Source organism: Nicotiana sylvestris, chromosome 5 (assembly GCF_000393655.2).
Source record: "Nicotiana sylvestris chromosome 5, ASM39365v2, whole genome shotgun sequence".
Lineage (NCBI taxonomy): Eukaryota > Viridiplantae > Streptophyta > Magnoliopsida > Solanales > Solanaceae > Nicotiana > Nicotiana sylvestris.
The window spans coordinates 91,336,939-91,359,223 of record NC_091061.1 but is presented as its reverse complement, the minus strand read 5'-3'; the positions used below and the strand labels follow the sequence as shown (position 1 = coordinate 91,359,223).

At 41.7% G+C, this 22,285-nt stretch overlaps 1 protein-coding gene across 1 annotated transcript; it reads left to right on the top strand.

The window, feature by feature from the left end:
* Nucleotides 1–19,967: 19,967 nt before the first annotated feature.
* On the top strand, nt 19,968–21,194 carry LOC138868972 (uncharacterized). Its single transcript, XM_070146554.1, has one exon. It carries the CDS (start codon nt 19,968–19,970, stop codon nt 21,192–21,194), a length of 1,227 nt encoding a protein of 408 aa, XP_070002655.1.
* Nucleotides 21,195–22,285: the final 1,091 nt, after the last annotated feature.

Here is a 22,285-nt window from a genome sequence, read left to right as displayed (position 1 = left end):
GATTCTTGGGGTGTTTGGGGAATGACGGCGTCTTTAGGGTTTGACAGGGAGGGAGATGAAAGCGTTTAAATATGAAGTTTAGTAAGAAATGACTAGGGTTTAGGGAGGGTTGGTTAATTAAAAAGGGACGGACGAATGAGGGTCGTTGATCTTGAAAGATCAACAGCTAGGATTAAAAAAAAGGAATTTGGGTCGGGTAAGAACGGGTACTATGTTAGGTTAATGGGTATTTAGGTATTGGGCATTAGGATATTGGGCTGGTGTATATAATTGGGCTAGGTCAGAAAATTAATTAAGAAAAAAGGGCTAGATTTTAAATACCTTATTAAATAAAAGAAATAACTCATAAATAATAAAAATATTTTTTTGTATGAAAATGATTTAAAATAATTACTTAATATTATAAAATATAAAAAATCATTTTCTGTATATATAATATAATTATGCATATATATATGGGCTATTATTGCAAAATATGCAATTCTAGCCTTAAAAATGCAAATGTAATTATAAAAAATACAATTAGAATATTTAAGCACTATATGGGCATAAATGATAAATTTAGATTATAAAATCATCCTAAAATAATATAAGGGATAATTATTGGATATTTGTATAATACAACATGTAGAAATAAATTAATTTAAAGCCTTAAAAATTATAGAAAAAATCATAAAAACACTTGTGCATGTTTGTAAATCTAATAATAATGCATGTGCACTATTTTGGAAATATATATGATTTAAAATATATGAGGGAAAAATTGGATATCAACAGCTGTCCCTCTTTACCCGAAAAGGATGAAAGAGTTATCGGGTAAAGAAATAATGATCGATTTTGACCAAATGGGGTATTTTAAAAAATATAGGCCGAACCCTGGTATCTCAGCTGCCTACATATCCCTGGTTTTACAGGAATCAGGTCGTGTGTAGGTCTGGACCCAATGGTGAATGAAACCAATAAAATTGTTATAAGAATGGTCGTATGTTTTGGAAGGGGTTCCTTTTGGAAGGATATTATCGGAGAAGAATAACAGATGTATCACAGGGTAGGTATCTGAACGGTCATAGAGTGAAGGCGAGGAATTGATGGGAATCAATTACGTTTGAAATAATGGCAGGGTATAAATGGTATGAACGAATATCGGAGCGAAGGTTGCTCCCGCTTGAAGAACGGTTACTTCCTGGATCACCTACAAAACTTAAAAACACAACGCATGCAAGTATACAGATTATTGTGAGAATTTAAACATGATGCAAAATCCTTTTGTACCATGAAGGTTGTCTTTGGACAGTGAGGATGTCGTCCTTAGACCATGACGTCTCGGGCCATGAATCATGAGATAAAGGATTCAAAGGCCATGAAATGATATTCTCGGGCCATGAGAATGGTGCCTTTGAACCATGACACCTTTGAATAATGATGTGCAATATTGAGAGATCCTCAAACATGACATGGTGTCTTCAGGCTATGAAGATGATGCCTTCGAACTATGATGCATTTGGACAAGTTGGCTATACATCAGCTCATAAGCAATGCAAATACGGAGGCAGGGTTTAACCTCATGCAAAATTTAAGACAGGGCTTAGTCTCATGCAAAGAGAAAGAAATGCTTAGCCTTTATGCAAATATGGAGGCAGGGCTTAGCCTCATGCAAGGTTTGAGATAGGGCTTAGTCTCATGCAAAGAGAAGGCAATGCTTAGCGTTATGCAAATATGGAGGAAGGGCTTAGCCTCATGCAAGATTTGAGACAGGGCTTAGTCTCATGCAAAGAGAAGGCTGTGCTTAGCCTTACACAAATATGGAGGCATGGCTTAGCCTCATTCAAGATTTGAGACAGGGCTTAGTCCCATGCAAAGAGAAGGCAATGCTTAGCCTTATGCAGTATGGAGGCAGGGGTCAAACTCATGCAAGATTTGAGACAAGGCTTAGTCTCATACAAAGAGAAGGCAATGCTTAGCCTTATGCAAATATGAAGGCAGGGCTTAGCCTCATGCAAGGTTTGAGACAGGGCTTAGTCTCATGCAAAGAAAAGGCAATGCTTAGCGTTATGCAAATATAGAGAAGGGCTTAGCCTCATGTAAGATTTGAGACAGGGCTTAGTTTCATGGAAAGAGAAGGCAATGCTTAGCCTTACACAAATATGGAGGTAGAGCTTAGCCTCATGCAAGAATTGAGACAGGGCTTAGTCTCGTGCAAATAGAAGGAAATTCTTAGCCTTATTTAGTATGGAGGCAGGGCTCAAACTCATGCAAGATTTGAGCCAAGGCTTAGTCTCATGCAAAGAGAAGGCAATGCTTAGTCTTATACAAATATGGAGGCAGGGTTTAGCCTCATGTAAGATTTGAGACAAGGGTTAGTCTCATGCAAAGAGAAAGAAATGCTTAGCCTTTATGCAAATATGGAGGCAGGGCTTAGCCTCATGCAAGGTTTGAGATAGGGCTTAGTCTCATGCAAAGAGAAGGCAATGCTTAGCGTTATGCAAATATGGAGGAAGGGCTTAGCCTCATGCAAGATTTGAGACAGGGCTTAGTCTCATGCAAAGAGAAGGCAATGCTTAGCCTTACACAAATATGGAGGCATGGCTTAGCCTCATTCAAGATTTGAGACAGGGCTTAGTCCCATGCAAAGAGAAGGCAATGCTTAGCCTTATGCAGTATGGAGGCAGGGGTCAAACTCATGCAAGATTTGAGACAAGGCTTAGTCTCATACAAAGAGAAGGCAATGCTTAGCCTTATGCAAATATGAAGGCAGGGCTTAGCCTCATGCAAGGTTTGAGACAGGGCTTAGTTTCATGCAAAGAAAAGGCAATGCTTAGCGTTATGCAAATATAGAGAAGGGCTTAGCCTCATGTAAGATTTGAGACAGGGCTTAGTTTCATGGAAAGAGAAGGCAATGCTTAGCCTTACACAAATATGGAGGTAGAGCTTAGCCTCATGCAAGAATTGAGACAGGGCTTAGTCTCGTGCAAATAGAAGGAAATTCTTAGCCTTATTTAGTATGGAGGCAGGGCTCAAACTCATGCAAGATTTGAGCCAAGGCTTAGTCTCATGCAAAGAGAAGGCAATGCTTAGTCTTATACAAATATGGAGGCAGGGTTTAGCCTCATGTAAGATTTGAGACAAGGGTTAGTCTCATGCAAAGAGAAGGAAATGCTTAGCCTTACTCAAATATGGAGGCAGGGCTTAGCCTTATGCAAGGTTTGAGATAGGGCTTAGTCTCATGCAAAGAGAAGGCAATGCTTAGCATTATGCAAATATGGAGGAATGGTTTATCCTCATGTAAGATTTGAGACAGGGCTTAGTCTCATGCAAAGAGAAGGCAATGCTTAGCCTTACATAAATATGGAGGCAGGGCTTAGCCTCATGCAATATTTGAGGCAGGGCTTAGTCTCATGCAAAGAGAAGGCAATGCTTAGCCTTATGCAGTATGGAGGCAGGGCTCAAACTCATGCAAGATTTGAGACAGTGCTTAGTCTCATGCAAAGAGAAGGCAATGATTAGCCTTATGCAAATATGGAGGCAGGGCTTAGCCTTATGCAAGATTTGAGACAGGGCTTAGTCTCATGCAAAGAGAAGGAAATGCTTAGCCTTATGCAGATATGGAGGCAGGACTTAGCCTCATGCAATATTTGAGACAGGGCTTAGTCTCATACAAAGAGAAGGTAATGCTTAGCCTTATGCAAATAGAGAGGCAGGGCTTAGCCTCATGCAAGATTTGAGATAGGGCTTAGTCTCATGCAAAGAGAAGGAAATGCTTAGCCTTATGCAAATAGGGAGGCAGGGCTTAGCATTATGCAAGATCTGAGACATGGCTTAGTCTCATGCAAAGAGAAGGCAATGCTTAGCCTTATGCAAATAGGGAGGCAGGGCTTAGCATTATGCAAGATTTGAGACAAGGCTTAGTCTCATGCAAAGAGAAGGCAATTCTTAGCCTTATGCAGTGGACAAATAGCAAATAGGAGCAGAATATTTCTTAGCTGGAGATATATTTGTGCTTGGCGGTCCGGTTGTTATAAAGGTAATGATTTAAGGTGTACGTACTTGTGGTTATTCCTTGTCCCCGTATTCAAAGAAAAATCGTTAGTTTTGTGGGGAGGTTGGTTCGTTCCTTTGTTTGCTTGCTTTGCTTTGCTCTGGAGACCCTGTTCGAATTACCCTAGGTAACACCTGGTGGCCGTAGAAATAAAATTTTCGAAAATATGCACTTATTGATGAAATAGAATCATTTTATAAAACATAGTGGTGTATAATATCAAGTAAATTAGATGAACTAATGACTGCGATACTTTAGAGACATTACGGCTTTCTTTGTGTTAGAATTTTGAGGGTCCTCCTCAAAATTCTGCCCCAATTTATTAAGTAATCCTTCGGTCGTTCTGCATGTAACGAAATTTGTTGGATCTATTCCGGAATTTTGAGAACCCAGTTACTTTATCGACTTCTGATTGTCTTGCATATGATGATGTCGGTTGGACTTGTTCCGGAATTTTGAGGGTCCTCCTCAAAATTCTGCCCCAGTTTCTGGTTCTGGGGGAAATGAAGATTTTATTAAGATGTGACCGAACCCACAGAGCTGCCTACGTATCCCTGCTTAAACGGGAATTAGGTCAAGCATAGTTCAGTTACATCAGATGAAGGAATGTAAACAATCTAAACATAGTATCTCTTTACTGCGTCTGAATTGATAGGTTTTGGCCAGACTTCTCTGCCCATCTCTGCAAGTATGAGTGCTCCTCCTGATAGTACCCTATGAACCATGTAAGGACCTTGCCAATTTCCCTTTGGCTTCATCTTGATGTGGGAAGATTTGCTTCAGCACCAACTACCTCGGTGTGAATTGTCTGGGTTTTACCTTTTTGTTGAAAGCTCTAGACATTCTGTTCTGATAAAGATGATCGTGACATACTGCATTCATCTTTTTTCCATCTATGAGGGCTAACTGCTCATAGCGGCTCCTTATCCATTCTGTATCACTGAGTTCAGCTTCTTGTATGATCCTTAAAGAACGAACTTCTACCTCGGCGGGAATGACAACTTCGGTACCATAAACCAGCAGATAGGAAGTTGCCCCGGTTGATGTGCGTACTACGGTACTGTATCCCAATAAGGTGAATAGTAACTTATCATGTCATTGCTTGTGTTTTTCTACCATTTTCCTTAGTATCTTCTTGATGTTCTTGTTGGCAGCTTCCACGGATCCGTTTATTTGAGGCATGTATGTTGTGGAGTTTTTGTGCTTGATCTTGAAAGTTTCACACATGGATTTCATCAGATCACTATTAAGATTGGCGACATTATTAGTGATGATGCACTCGGGAACCTCGAATCGACAAACAATACGATCTCTGACAAAATCTGCAATGACTTTCTTGGTCATAGCTTTGTAAGATGCAGTTTCAACCCATTTAGTGAAATAGTTGATGGCTAATAAAATGAACCGGTGCCCGTTTGAAGTGGTGGGCTCGATTGGGCCGATGACATCCATTCCTCAAGTAGCAAAAGGACAAGGTGAGCATGTTGCAATAAGCTCGTTTGGCGGCACTCATATAATGTCTGCATGTATCTAGCATTGGTAGCATTTCTGAACATACCGTATGCAGTCTGTCTCCATGGTCATCCAAAAGTACCCGGCCCTGAGTATCTTATTGGCCAAGACAAAGTTATTCATATGTGGGCCGCAAGTTCTGGCATGTATCTCCTCGAGAAATTTGGAAGCCTCTTTTGCGTCAACACACCTTAACAGTCCCAGATCAAGAGTTCTTCTATACAGGGTTCCTCCGCTTTGGAAGAAGTGATTGGACAACCTCTGAAGTATGCATTTCTAAGTATGGTTTGCATGCTCTGGGTATTCTCTTTCTGCCAAGTACTCTTTGACATTGTGGAACCAAGGCTTTCCGTCCGTTTCTTCTTCAACATGAGCACAATATGCCAGCTTGATTATAGATCCTCACCGAAATGGGATCGATGAAATTCTTGTCTGGATGTTGTATCATTGATGACAAGGTAGCCAGTGCGCCTACAAATTCATTTTGAATTCTGGGAACATGTTTGAATTCTATCTTCGTGAACCTCTTCATCAGCTCTTGCACACGATACAAGTATGGTAGTATCTTGGTATTTTTCGTAGCCCATATTCCTTGAACTTGAGCGAATTACCAATTACCAGCAATTCTTGATGTTCATGTTGATGGCCAAATTGAGCCCCATGATGCAAGCCTTGTATTCTGCCATGTTATTAGTGCATGGAAACCTAAGTTTTACGGATACCGAATAATGCTGACCTATTTCTGACGCCAAGACCGCTCTAATACCTATTCCTTTGAAGTTTGCAGATCTGTCGAAGAACATTCTCCAACTGCCATAGACTTCAACAATGTCCTCTCCTACGAATGACACTTCTTCGTTAGGAAAATAAGTTTTTAGTGGTTTGTATTCTCCTCCCACAGGGTTTTCAGCAAGATGGTCTGCCAACGTTTGTCCTTTGACTGCCTTCTGAGTTACATAGATGATATCGAACTCACTTAAACAATATCTGCCATTTGGCTAACTTTCTGATAGGCATAGGCTTCTGAAAGATGTACTTCAGAGGATCCATTCTTGATATGAGGTATGTGGTATAGGCACAGAAGTAATACCTCAATTTTTGAGCTGTCTATGTCAAAGCATAGCAAGTGTGTTCTAGTAAAGAGTACCGTGCTTCGTAAGGTGTGAACTTCTTACTCAAGTACTATATGGCTTGCTCCTTTCTTCCTGTCTCATTATGTTGTCCCAAAACACAGTTGAAAGCTCCATCTAGTACGGATAAATAGAGTAGCAAAGGTTCCCAGGTTCTAGCGGGACTAGGATTGGTGGCGTGGACAGGTATTCCTTAATTTTGTCAAAAGCCCTTTGACAATCTTTAGTCCAACTGGTTTCAGCATCCTTCCTCAACATTTTGAAGATGGGTTCACATATTACTATGGACTGTGTTATGAAGCGGCAGATGTAGTTGAGCCGTCCCAGGAATCTCATCACGTCTTTTTTTCTCTTTGGTGGTGGTAACTCTTGGATAGCTTTAACTTTTGACGGGTCCAACTCGATTCCTCGGTGGCTGACGATGAATCCTAACAATTTTCCTGCAGGAACCCCGAATGCATATTTTGCAGGGTTCAGTTTTAAATTGTACCTCCGTTGCCTGTCAAAGAACTTCCTCAAGTCTGCTATGTGATTTGTGGCCCTCTTGGATTTGATGATGATGTCGTCAACATATACCTCTATTTCCTTGTGTATCATATTCATGGAAATGGTCGTCATGGCTCTCATGTAGGTGGCCCTAACATTCTTTAGACCAAATGGCATCATTTTGTAGCAGTACACTCCCCATGGTGTAATGAAGGCTATTGTTTCTGCGTCTTCTTTGTCCCCAAATATGATGATAACCCGTGAAGCAAACTATAAAAGATTAGAGTTCATGCCTGGCGTAATTGTCGATCAGAATGTGTATATTTAGTAGTGGAAAATCGTCCTTGGGACTTGCTTTATTTAAATCCTGATAGTCAACACACACCCTTACTTTCCCATCTTTCTTCAGAACCGGTACGATGTTGGCTAACCAGGTTGGGTACTTAATTACCCTGAGGACGTTGGCTTTGATCTGCTTAGTAACTTCTTCCTTGATTTTTAGGCTCATGTCTGGTTTGAACTTTCTGAGTTTCTGCTTCACCGGCGGACACATTGGGTTAGTAGGCAACTTATAAGCCACTATGGATGTACTTAGGCTAGTCATGTCGTCATATGACCATGCAAAAATATCCTCATATTCTTTCAGGAAATGAGTGTATTCTTCCTTTTCTGACGGTGATAGGTGAATGCTTATGTGAGTCCCATTGATGGTTTCAGCATCTCTTCAATTGATTGCCTCGGTTTCGTCCAAGTTGGACTTAGGTTTGTTCTCAAAATTCTCAACTTCTCTGATAACTTCCTCAAGTATTTCGTCCTTTTCTTTTGAGTCACTATCCATATATTGCGTTATCTCATTACATATCACAGTCGTTGGTTTAGCAAGGTAAGAAATAGTAATGTTGTAGAGGGAAAATGTAAAAGATAATAATGAATACAAAATAACAATGCATTAATTAAATTTTGAAAACATCCAAAACAGGTACGGCTCTGTGACTTGAGCAATTATTTCGAAACAAAATGTGTCTTTAAAACGAAATACTGGAAATATCTTAAATGCCTAAAATGGCTATTAAAAACAGGTCAGGCTAATTGCCAAGCTACCTAGGAACTCGACGGGCCCGGGATGGTGTGACAGTCCAATTCTTGAGAACAGCTCCTTTCTCCATGGTCTGAATGGTAAGGCCTTCTTCCTCCTCCTCCTCAACTATCACATTGCAATCCATATCCTCATCTTCTAGAAACAAGTTCCTTAACCCAGCCAAAGCTTCCTCCTCTGCAGATCCCCATATTGTGTCGGCCTGGTAAAAGGTCTGACTCAGATGTGGCACCGGCTGCTCAAAAGGGTAATAGGGACAACACCTGGAGGCGACCAATCATCATATTCTTGCCATGTACACTGATATCCGAGCCTGAAAGTTGTTCCATAACATTTCAGCTGTATCAGTTTGGTAATGCCCTGGAGTTTCTTCCCAAGCATTTTGTCGGTTCATACCCTGACCATGCCAGTATGCTTTCTATTTTGCTACTCCACCGCTTATCTTTCTCAATTTCATTGACACGCTCGATGCAGTGATTTTCTCCACCGAGCTTTCCTCTATTCTCGACAATCGGGACAATTTGACTGGTGTAAATGGGATTACTTTCATATCCGTGAATGATTACCTCTTGATGGTTTCATTCGAACTTCACGGCCTGGTGTAACGTAGAAGCCACAGCTCTAGCAGCATGTATCTAAGGTCATCCTAGTAAAAGATTGTGCGTAGCAGATATGTCTAATACTTAAAACTCAACATCGAACCAGGTTGGGCACATCTATAAGCAAAGGTTAATTTCCCCAATTGTGACTCTTTGAGACCCATCAAATGCCTTCACATTCATACTCTCTGTTTGTATCTCATGGAAATCTTTGCCCAATCTTTTCAGAGAGTCAATGGACAAATGTTGAGGCTTGAACCCCCATCTATTAAGACTCTGCAAACTGTACTGTGATGTGCAGTGCCATGTTGTGACTTAATCCTTCAGGTGATAGTTCTTCTTCGTGGAAGGTGATCTTGTGACTTTCCGATACTTGCCCTACCATATTGGTCATCTCTCCATTGGTGATGTTGTCGGGCATATAAGCTTCATTTAATACCTTCATCATAGCATTCCTATACGCCTCAAAATTTTGCAGCAGTGATAAGATGGATATCTGGGCTGGAGTCTTGTTCAGATGATCAACGACAAAGTATTCTCTTGCATGTACTTTCCTCCAGAGATCATCTAGACCAGTTTCAATGACGGATTGTTTGGTAGCAGCTTCTTTGATTGTTCCTCACAAATTTTCGGGTGTATAGATCCTTCCAATTCTGGTCATCCCCTATGCGACACCAGATTCTTCCATCTTTGCTTTTCCTTTTCTCCTAGCTTCGGCAACATAATCCCGGGGTATGGTGTTGGACTTGAAAGGAGGCGTTGGACTTGAAAGGAGGCGTGGATGCTACCGTCATAGTGAAGGGTGTGGATATTTCTACTTCAAATGGACCTGGTGTAGGTGTTGTTACTTCAATTTCAAACGGGACTGATGTGGCTACTTCAACTTCAACCGGTAGCTGTATCTGTACCACAATAGGAGTGAGTGTGACTGCAGGTTTAGGGTCATCACCTTCTAGAATGAGCCCAATCGACCCTTCAGGATCCCATTATTCATTAGTTTCTATCATATTTACTCCTTCACCCCTATGATCTAGGAGGGGATTATTATGGACATTTGGTGAGGCTTCCTTTGCTTGTATGACTTTGGTATCAATCATAATTTGAATCTTGTCTTTCAGAGTACGACATTTATCAATAGTATGCCCCTTCATGCCAGAATGGTACGCATATGTTTTGTTTGGGTTGACCCATTGGGAGGAGTTTTCCATGGCAACAATAGGAATGGGGGTGACATATCCGGCAACTTTCAGCCATTCATATAGCTGGTTAATGGGTTCAGCAATAGGGGTGTATTGTTTGGGTGGCCTACGATCAAAATTGGGTCTGGAGTTTTTGTAGTTTTGACGGGTCAGAGGTGAATGGTAACAGGCTAGCTGGGTGTTATAAGCGTGATATGCGGTAGCGGGTTGAGAATATCTGGGAGGTGAAGGTTGGTATGTGGGTGGAGGTGTTTGGTATGTGAGTGGAGATTTTGGACCTTGGGCCACCATTACTGCCCCTACTTCTTTCTTCTTTGATATACCCCCTGATTGCAATGCTTTGTTCGTGGCCTGCAATGCCTCAAAATTGGTTACCATCCCACTCTTTATCCCTTCTTCAATCCTTTCCCCGAGTTTGATGATGTCTGAGAACTTGTGATTTTCTATGTCCATTAACCTTTTATAGTATTCTGGATCCTGGGCCCTGACGAAGAATTTGTTCGTCTACTCTTCATATAGTGCCAGCTTGACTTTTGCAGCTTCTGACCTCCATCGAGTAGCATACTCGCGGAAAGTCTCTGTTGGTTTCTTCTTGAGATTCTGTATGTAGAAGACATCCGGTGCATTCTCTGTGTTAAACCTGAATCGGTCCATGAAGTCCGATGACATGCTTACCCAATTGACCTATTTCTTGGGATTTTGACTTATGTACCAAGATAGGGAATCTCTAGTGAGACTCCTCATGAATAGCTTCATGCGAATCCTTTCATCTTTCCCAACTCCCACAAGCTTATCACAGTATGTTCTCAAATGTACCTTCAGGTCACCCGTTCCGTCAAACATCTCGAACTTAGGAGGTTTGTAACCCTTCGGTAGTTTCACATCTGGCTGGATGCATAGATCCTCATAATTCATACCTTCAATTCCTTTGCCTCCTTCAACACCCTGAACCCGGCATGTGAGCTTCTTGAGCTCATCTACCATGTTCTTAATGAGCAGGTCCTTTTCGGCGTATTCTGGAGTGTATGAGATTGGATGAGTAGAGTGAGGTAAGGTTTCCACGTATATGGGATTGTTTTGGTGGGTGCCATGGGTTGGAGTGTAGTGGTGATCATTAGTTGAATTTTGCAGATCAGGGATATGTTGTGGGATATTTTGAGGAGTATGGTAAGTGGTTTGTGGGTATTGGATAGGAGGATGTTGATGTTAAGGAGGAGTGGGTATTGGTGCAGGATTAAGATTTTGGAGAGGAGTTACGTATTGATGTGGTGTGGGAGGATTTTGTAGACGTTGGTTTGGTGTGTTCTGAGGAGGTACTAGGTTTTGAGCATTTTGTTGGTTAACGTCTGGGACGTTTAGGGTGAGGGAGAGGTTTGCCAAATTGCGGACCTGCTCAAGTTCCCCTTGCAATTGTAGTATTTTCTGTTCCAACCTTAAGACCAAATCATTCTGGGCCGGAGTGCTCCGACCGTCTGAAGTTTCAACATTTTTCATGTGCGCAACATTTTCTTTCTGGATACCACTCATATCATCCATTTTATCGTTTCCCTTACTTTTCGGATTACTTGGAGGAAGAGGAGGTGGAGGGCCTCTGGATCTGGTGTGATATGCTGACGATGGCAGTATATGCGAACCAACCTTAGGGGATGGGAATAATCAAAATAAAGAAAAAAAAATAAAAAGGTAAACAAGTCAGTAAGGATTCTGAAAAGCATTTGCAATATTTAAACACGTATTGCGGGAATGTAAATTCGCGTCCTAATTTGGGGAACTTCGTTGTGCCCAAGATAGGCCTAGTGACAAGTAGATTTGGAGAGATTTAATGCTAATAAATACCTCATTTCATTAATGTAATAAATAAGACGAACCTGAAATAATGATAAATAGATGAGTTACTAATGGCATCTGCCTTATTAAGTTCCAAAATAACTCAATCCAGATAACCTATTCTACTTGGTCCTGGAGGGACCTTCCCTATAGTTGGCCCTCTTGGCTTCATCAATCAAATTCCCTAGGTCGTGCATGTCCAGCAGGAGGTATGCCCTTGCTAGGTGTCCTCATTCGTTACCTTCTACATTCTGACAGTCTACAACCCTTTTCCTCATTTTCCCTTCCAGTTCCATTAGACCCTGCTCCAAATATTCCAACCTTTCTGTCGACCTTGTAGCCATTTCCTTCCCATCGTTAATTGCCTCCATGTCTAACTTGTGTTGTTCCAAATGTCTGGCTTCGGACTCAAGGAATCTTTTGCGCAGCCTGTCATACTTCACTTGTGCTTCAGCAACCTCATCTATGACTCTGTTTCCTTGACCAATCTCTCGCTCGACTACTCCTACTATGTTATCTTCTAACCATGATGGGTATAAGTACACATGACCGGTGTGATATCGATCTGGCTTAATGGTATCCTTTTCCACGATAATCTTCAAATGCCACATGTGTTAGGCCTCACATTTGTATGGAATGGCATCATTCTGAAAATCTGCTCTGTAATGACTCATTTTGGAGACTCGTGGTATGACTTGTTTTCTACCAGCTTGTCTTATGACCCTGATAGGAACATATGGATGTATTCCCCTTAACCCAATAAACACCAAGTGTAGAACATCCCTGGATCTGATAATGAATTCATTAGTAGGGAACCACTCAAACATCCAGTGAACCTGGTCCTCGGTCAAATTGCTGAAAAACTGTGCCCATTATGTAGCATTGTCTGGTTATGCAAATTTGTCTAGGATAAAGGTCATTCTTTTAGGATGGTGGAAGGCTATGTGATCGTTCCATGGTTTCCGTGAAAACTCTTGGCGGTATTGGCCCTTCTGAAGATGTTCTAACAACCAAATCTGCAGTAGCAAGTTGCAACCCTCAAAATGTTTGAACCCTTTCTTGCAATGATCCAGAGCCCGGTATATGTCTGCTACAATTATCGGAACAATAGTATAGGTTTGTCCCTCGATTCCTTCCATTAAAGCTTTGGTTACCACGGCCAACTTGGTGTAAATTCTGTCCCCTTGGCTTGGAAACACCATCATACCCAGAAAGCAGACAATGAATACAAAAACCCTATGGTGAGTCCAACCCAGGGAAGCGATGGAGAATTCATCATGAAAGATAAGGTAAGATTTGTTGTGTCCATATCGTTCATAGAGTAGTCGAAGGGTATGTAGGACTTCTTCAGGCACTCGAAGTCATCATTCTTTCTCAGACCCATCATTTTCAAAAACTCCCTGGTGGTGCGGTTTTCCGGTACTAGTAATCCGGGACTATCCTATGGTAATTCAGTGAATCCTCCTATTTACTCCAAAAGGGGAGTCATTTCTATGTTGCCAAAATAGAATACAGCCCTTTTTCCGTCCCAGAACATAGTAGCGGCCTCAATCAGCATGTTGTTTGGTTGGATGTCCAATAAGGAAGGTAAATTTACAAGAACCCTTTTCACGTGATTTTTGTAGCTCGGCGAAAGGTTTTCCTACCAATCTAACAACAACGGTGGTATACATCGGACCATACCAAACCTGGGAACCTCATGCCTCATTTTCTGCAAAAATAAACAGAGTTAGACCCTCGCCCCCTCCGGGTTCGACTACTTGCACATTAACGATTAGCATGTCGACATTTATCTCTCCAAAATTCACATATCGTGGTTGCACCCATTGGGATTATGGAAATACCAATAGGCTTTGGACAAGGCTTGCTTAGAGGGTTAATAGGCAGACAACATATTAACCCAGGCTAGGTTTGATTATGATGCATGTACAATTATTATCAGAGTAAGGTTTCTATAGAAGTCTAGACTGGTACCCTCAAGCGGACAACTTGAGGGGAAAGGCACGGAACCGTCGACTGCACTACTGATCGACTAGTTTTACCGCAAATAAACCTTTTCAAATTTAAAGGGTGATTTTAGGAAGGTCGCGGACACTCATCAAGCGCCGCTATAGATTAGTTCGCACGAGTGGAATATGATGTTGAGCATGAAGTTATGCAAAAGAAAATAACATGTTGCCAAGTATTTTCACAATGAATAATGATAAAATACGGTATTTAATAATTGTAAAGACATTTAAGAAAAAAAACAAGGAGACAAGTCAGTTTCCATAGTAAAAAGTGATAAAATAGGGAAGAGAAATCATGAAGATAGGCGAATAAATTTGCATAGAGTAGGAAGGGGAAGGGGTGTACAAGTATTAACGGAATAATAAAGACATGCTTGAAGTCTAATTCACAAATAAGTTCGTTATGGTAAGAGCCTAAAGATATCCCCAACAGAGTCGCCATGCTGTCGCACCCCTTTTTCTCACAAAATCGGGTTTCGACATTTCTGGGACAACTCTTTTCTGAGAGAGTAGGGAATTGGATTTGAAAGAGTCGCCACCTAATGGATTAAGGTGCGTTAGGGCACCTAGAGCAGATAACTCATGTAACTAGTTTACATCACTAGAGATCGGGTAAAGGCTCAAAATTACCTTGAGGGAAAGGTATTAGGCACCCCTCGAGGTCCATAACGGTGGGTCCCGACCGAACTTAATTTAAGCGAATTAATCTAAAAGGGGAGAGAACAATTTGGGCAAATACAATATTCAATTTATTTATATACAGGGGTATAGGGGTGGTCTTAAGTTTTTTAACCTGTAGGACTATTCCACGCAATACTTTGTAAGTTCCTCAAGTGGGGGCGTTACTCATAGCATTAGCGCAAGGACTATCATCTCTTTACTACTCGATTACTATCTTCAAGTTGTTACTTAAGTGTTCTAGCAGTTTTTACCTCGTTCCTTATGCGTGCACTACTCGTCCCTTTCCTATGGCCCCGGAGTTATTAGGACCTCTATTTGGGATAGTTCTAGACCAACCTATGTTACTTAAAATGTGAAATATAGGTGACAAACAAAACAAATAGGACCTTTAGATAAAGAACAAGTATGGGCTCATATTGACCTCCACACATACACAACAAAAGCACGTGATTGAATCAACAAACTTTGTTAACTTTGGAATCCTATAAGCAGGATATCTATGTGATAAACAGAGTAAAAAGGCAGTTTATTAAGGCTAGTATTAAGACCTATTTGTTTGCCTACTGATTTTATTCAGCATGAATCTGGGCACTTCAGGCAGTAATATGTCACAATTATAAACTCGGAATCGTTATTAAGTCCTACAGATATGTTGCCTAAGTGACTGACAATAGCGATTGAATTCAGAATCGATCAACAAGATCCTATAGGCATGATTTCTACGACTTATTAATTACAGACTTATAGACATGGTTTATGGGTGCAGCACTGATTTTAACTCATAAAGATAGATTTTATTTCCTATAGACATGCTTTCTAATTGCTGAATTGACTTTAGTCCTATAGGTATGATATCTATTGATTTAAATCCTATAGGCATAATTTATAGGTTTGAAACTAATTTTAGTCCCATAGGCATGATATCTATTGCTGGATTGATTTAAACCCTATAGGCATGATATCTATTGATTGTGTATGGGCAAAATTTAAAGAGATTGCCAGGAAGGATAGTTAATTCAAACAACCAGATCCTATATGCATGCTTTCTAATGCACCTTTGTTGAAAACATGTAGATCCTATGAACATGATTTCTAATGTACAGAATTGAACGAGTGTCCTATAAGCACGATCTCAAGTATGCAAATGTAAGATACAAAATCGAAATAATCATGAAAGTCCTATATGTAAGATTTCTAAACAGAGTATAGTACTCACATAGTTCAATCAGCATAATTAAATCCTATAAGCAGGATTTCTACCCAGTTTTAACAAAAGACATAAGGAAAGACCCTCGCAGCTTTACTAAATATTATAGACCAGAATAGTCGAATGAATTATATAATGGTATCGGTACACTATAGGGAGCCTTCATAGGCCCAAATGAACCTGGAAACCCGGCCTTCCCACATAACAGCTTTGGAATATAATAGTGATTCATCCACAGCACATTAAAACCAGGATTCTAGTGTGTTAAAGTTCCCAAAGAGCCTCAGGGACCCCGAGCAATGCTCACACCAGAACCATACATTCAACAAAGAGTTCATAAAAGATTGGAAAACCAGCCCCCCAGTGTGTCAGATTTCAAAGGAGTCTCAAGGACCCTAGGCAGTGGTCAGCCTGGAGTGGTTGAGAACCTAAGGGACTAAGAGTATATATAAAGAGAGAAGGGTCAGGTTTTTAAAAGATAGTTGGTTTTCAGATGAAACAGGATTCAAAACATAGAATTGTAGGCAGAACTACACCAAGGAAACATACATAATTCATGCTTAAACACATAGTTCTAATAAGTTAAAGTTTAGTTAAGCTAAATACTCATGCTAGTAGTCAAAACAGTCATAGTTTAATCATAGCAGGCAATTGGGCAGAAATATTTGAGTTTACCAAACAAAACATGTGAGTTAAGTAACAAGCTAACTGATTACATGTTTTGTAGTGTGCAAGGTTTAGAACAGGTATAAAATTAACAAACAGTGCATGAAACAGATTAGACCTTAGGCTAACCCATGAAAGGATTCATATTATTCAAAACACATTAGTCCTAGTTGACAGTGTTACTAGATGAGATCATATAATCATATAAAGGACAGAGTTATACTGAGAATTGAAACAGGCTAGTCATGCAAAACATAGATAATGAAATTGCAAAGGTTAGGGCATACCAGTTAAGTAAGAAAGCAAGTAAGTAAACCACAACAATGAGGTTCCAGAATAATTTTGGCCTTGGTTTTCAGCCGGCCAAAACCAAAAGACACTTAGCATAGAAAGCAGAACAAGAGAGCAAGAGAGAGCTTAAGTTTGTTTTGTGAGAATCAGAGAATTCGAGTCTTGTATCTAAGGGGAAAGGTAAAAAGGGTTTAAATAGTATTCAATTAAGTGAACAAATAAGGGAAGTAATCAAATACGTATGAATAAGGAAAGAAATCAATCACAGAATAAGTAATGCAGGGTTGTAACGACCCGAACCGTCGTTTCCTGTATTTTCATCTTGTATTCTCCATTAAATGCTTATTCATGTTTCAATATGTGTACTTGGTGAATTTGAGTCAATTCGGATCGAGTTTGGATCCGATGGTCGGAATGGAATTCCGAGAATTGTTGTAGCTTTGTTATGTCATTTTGGACTTGTCTGCAAAATTTGAGGTCATTCGGACTAGTTTTGACGTGTTTCGACATCGGATGTGGAAGTTAGAAGTTTCAAAGTTCATAGGTTTGAATCTGATGCGAATTTGGTGTTGTGATATTGTTTTGAGCGTTACGAAGGTTGGAACAAGTTTGAACGATGTTATGGGATATGTTGGAATGATTGGTTGAGGTCCCACTGGCCTCGGGTGAGTTTTGGGTGGTTAAACGGACTATTTCATCTTTGAAAAAAATTGCAGAAATTTTTAGGCTTCTGCTGTGCCCAGAAAATTTCAAGCGCAAGGTGTCCAGTTTGGAAGTTCATATCTTGTAATCTATAAGAAATCAGAAGAATTTCAAAACACAAAAGTTGTAGCTCTTACATTCTAGTTTTCATAAAGTTAAACCATTCGTGATTTGGATATAATCTCTGAAAGTTATGATAGATCGAAAATAGCTGGTAGAGCGATTTCGACAGAATTTACGGATGCGCTTTAGAAGCTCATATCTCGGGATATATAAAGAGTTATATGGTGTACAACCTATTAAATGAAAGATCTTCGAGTCTAGTTTCTAAATATTCAAACCATTTGTCATTTGGATATTTATACAAGACGTTATGGGTGTTTAAGAAGAAGGTGTCCGACAAGGGAAAATTTTAATAGGGTGTACAACTTGTATAGCACAAGTGCAAGGTACAACTCGACGAAGCACAAGCAGATTCTTTAAACACGGATTTGGCTTATTTCTTTCATTTCTTTCATTTGGCTTGGATTATTTTGGAGAGGATTTCAAGGGGGATTTCATCAAGCATCAAAGGTGAGTTGTTTCTACTTATTTCCAAGTTAAATACATGGATTAGAGCTGAAAACTCAAGTAATTTATGGACAAAAATGGTGGTTTAGGGCTTGAAACTTAAGAGAATTAAATGGTGATTTGAGGGGTCAAATGAACTCCGATTTTTGTGAATTTGGTATGTATAGACTCGTGGCGAGATAAGGGTCGGTGATGTGAATTTCGTATTTTTTCGAGAAGTGGGCCCGGGGCACGGGTTTTGCAAATTTCGTGATTTTCGATATTTTTCGAGTCTTTTCGATTGGGTTATATTTCCTTAGCCTATTGTAATGTATTCGTTGTGGTTTTGAATAGATTCGACGCGCGAAGAGGTAAATACGAGAGGCAAGGGCATAGCGGAGTAGACGTTGGACCGTCTTGAGGTGAGTAATGATTTTAAATGATGCACTGAGGGTTTGAAACCCCGGATTGCACAACATACTGCTATGTTGAGATGAGACACGCATTGTATGACGAGCGCGGGGTAATTTACTATTGGGGATTGTGACTTAGTCCATCCTAGTTGATATTTTTACTGCGTAATTGATAAAGATTTTGTTTTTCACTATGATTGGGCTTATTGTCATATTTGGGCTTCGTGCCAATTATCTGAAATCTTTTGTGAATTTACATCACTATTTTCCTCACGAATTGAAATATTATTTGAACTCAGTCCAATTGAATTATATTATTTTGTGAACTCAGCTACATTTATACTCAACTCGAGATTTAATGATATTTATAATGTTGTTGAGCTGAGCACTATTGTTTTACTGATGCCCAAGAGGCTTATGATTATTTTCTGGACTGATTGAGGCCGAGGGCCATACGTGAGGATATGTTGAGTGATGTGAGGAGGCTTTCAGGCCTCGAGTGTTATATGAGGAGGCTTTCAGGCCTCGTGTGTGATGTGTGAAGGCTTTCAGGCCTATTGATATTGCGCTTGGGCTGTAGGAGCCCCTCCGGAGTCTGTACACACCCCCAGTGAGCGCAGGGTACCCAGGTGAGTTGGGAGTGGGCCCGAGAGGCCGTTGCTTGTGTGTGGTGAGTTGGGAGTGAGCCCGAGGGGCTGATGTTGTGTGCTGGTGAGTTGGGAGTGAGCCCGAGGGGCTGATACTATACTGAGATTTACATATTGAGCCCGAGGGGCAAGCTTTTGATTTATCCTTACTGTGGAAATTATTTGTCTTTACTGTTTTAAAAGAAGAATTATCTGATACTCACTATTTTACTGTATAACTGATTTTACTGCTTGGGATAGCGCTATATTGTGCCGTTATGAGATTTCATGTTTTCAGTCGTTATTTATTTTTATTACTCACTGGGTCGGAGTACTCACATTACTCCCTGCACCATGTGTGCAGATACAGGCAGAGCTGAGTTCGCTCCTGAGCGCTGATTCTTTCCAGACCAGGCGGTGACTAGGAGTAACGAGGTAGCTGTTGACGTCCGCAGCCCCGTTTTCTCCCTTATCTTTGTTATTTATGATAATTCCAGACTTTGTAAAATATTAGTAAACTCTGTAGTAGCTCATGACTTGTGACACCCCGATTTCGGGCTGAGTTGGGAGGGTTTTCCTTGTTTTATCACGTTTATTTCGCATTTAAGATTATATTGCCCATGATATTAGACTTATTGCTGCTAAGTAATTATAAAGAGATGTACTGTTTTGTTGATTGGTTGGCCTTGTCCTCACGAGAGGCGCCATCACGACCGGGTTGGGATTTTGGGTCGTGACAAGTTGGTATCAGAGCCTAGGTTACTAGGTCTCGCGAGTATTGAGCTGGTTTAGTAGAGTCTCGCGGATCGGTATGGAGACGTCTGTATTTATCCTCGAGAGGCTGCAGAACCTTTAGGAAAATTTCATATTCTTGGAAATTCTTGTCGTGCGACTTTGTTGGTCCGAAAACTAAATTCTGTTGTTCTATTCTCTCACAGATGGCGAGAACACGTGCTAATGGACAGGACGGACGACCACCATTGCCACCTACTAAGGCCACCAAAGGCCGTGGACGCGGTCGTGGTCGAGGTCGTGGTCGAGGTAGAGCCGCAGGGGCAGCATCTGTAGACCCACCAATTACCCCGGCTCAGGATCAGGCTCTAGCTGCAGAGACTCCAGCAGCACTTGCTCAGGCACCAGCTGTGCCTATTGTTATTTCGGGTCTTCAGGAGGCCCTTGCTCAGATTCTGACAGTTTGCACTGGCCTGGCTCAGGCAGTTTCAGCCACCACTGCAGCAGCTACTTCACAGGCAGGGGGAGGCAATCAGACCCCCGCTGCTCGCACACTTGATCCAGTAGTGCAGGGATTACAGACACCAGAGGCACCACCAGTACATCAGGTTGCCCCAGTTCAGCCGGTTACATCGATTCAGGATAATATGGTCCTAGTTATGCCAGACAATGAGCAGCGTCGTCTTGAGAGATTCAGCAGACTTGCACCTCCTACTTTCAGTGGTGCTCAGGGCGAGGATGCCCAAGGTTTTCTTGACAAGTGTAGATGTATGCTGAGGACAGCAGGGATCTTGGAGGCTAGCGGTGTATCCTTTACTACTTTTCAGTTCTCAGGTGCAGCTTTCACTTGGTGGGAGGCATATGAGCGGCGTAGGCCGGTAGGTTCAGCGCCCTTGTCCTGGCAGGAGTTCTCCACTCTCTTTCTGGAGAAGTGGGTACCGCGATCTCAAGGAGAGGAGATGCGCAGGCAGTTTGAGTATCTTCGTCAGGGAGATATGACCGTATCTCAGTATGAGGTGAGGTTCTCGGAGCTGGCTCGTTATGCTCCATGGATGGTCCCGACTGATCGGGAAAGGATTAGGAGGTTTGTGGATGGGCTTAATTATCCCATTCGTATTCTGATGGCTCGAGAAAGGATTCTGAGTCATACTTTTGAGGATGCAGTAGATGTTGCTTGCGACATTGAGACGGATCGTCGTCTAGAGAGAGAGGAGCGGGAGGCTAAGAGGCCTCGTGGATCAGCTAGTCACAGTGGCGCTCCGTCTAGGGGCCAGTTTCAGCATAGTAGAGGTCGTTCTTACAGGCCTCATCAGTCAGCTCGTCCAGAGTACCGCGGGCCATCTTCAGGCCATGGTCATCAGGGATTTCAGCAGGGCCAGTCATCACTCAGTGCCCTTCCAGCTCAAAGTTCTTCACGTGGCCCGTCAGTTTAGGGTTCTTCTACACCGAGTGCACCAGCTAGTCACTCCAGTGCGAGGGGTTCTTTTCAGTCCCATCCTCCAGCATCTAGGGGTTGTTATGAGTGCGGGGAGTTAGGACATGTGTGGAAGCAGTGTCCTCGTCGTACCGCCAGTTCATCACAGCAGAGGGGTCAGTCCTCATCTTCAGCACCCACCCAGTCAGCTAGGGGTGAGGGTCAGGCAGCTAGAGGCCGCCCCAAAGGGGGAGGTCGAGCAGGCGGTGGTCCGGCTTGGTTTTATGCTATTCCAGACCGGGTAGATGCTCTTGCGTCAGATGCTGTTATCACAGGTATTATCTCAGTCTGCCACACAGATGCCTCTGTCTTATTTGATCCGGGATCCACCTATTCTTATGTGTCTTCATATTTTGCCCATCATTTGAGTATGCCCCGGGAGTCTCTTACTTTACCTGTTCATGTGTCTACCCTGGTGGGCGACACTATTGTTGTGGACCGTGTGTATCGATCATGTGTTGTGATTATTGGGGGTCTGAAGACCCGAGTTGATCTACTGCTGTTGAGCAGGGTAGATTTTGATATTATTCTGGGCATGGATTGGTTATCTCCATATCATGCTATTCTAGACTGCCATGCTAAGACAGTTACTTTGGCTATTCCGGGTGTTCCGAGGATCGAGTGGCGTGTTATGACTGATTATGTCTCTGGCAGAGTAATTTCTTTCTTGAAAGCCCAGCGTATGGTTGGGAAGGGTTATCTATCATATCTGGCTTTTGTGCGGGATGTTGGAACTGAGACTCCTAGTATTGATTCTGTCCCAGTTGTGAGGGACTTTCCTGATGTATTTCCTGCAGACCTGTCGGGCATGCTGCCAGACAGGGATATTGATTTTGGCATTGACTTAGTGCCGGGCACTCAGCCCATTTCTATTCCTCCATATCGTATGGCACCAGCAGAGCTGAAAGAATTGAAGGAGCAGCTTCAGGAACTCTTAGATAAGGGGTTCATTCGGCCTAGCGTGTCCCCGTGGGGTGCACCTGTTTTATTTGTGAAGAAGAAAGATGGCACAATGAGAATGTGCATTGATTATAGGCAGTTGAATAAGGT

Coding starts and splice junctions, on each gene's coding strand:
- LOC138868972 (XM_070146554.1), top strand. CDS start 19,968: ATGGCGAGAACACGTGCTAATGGACAGGACGGACGACCACCATTGCCA.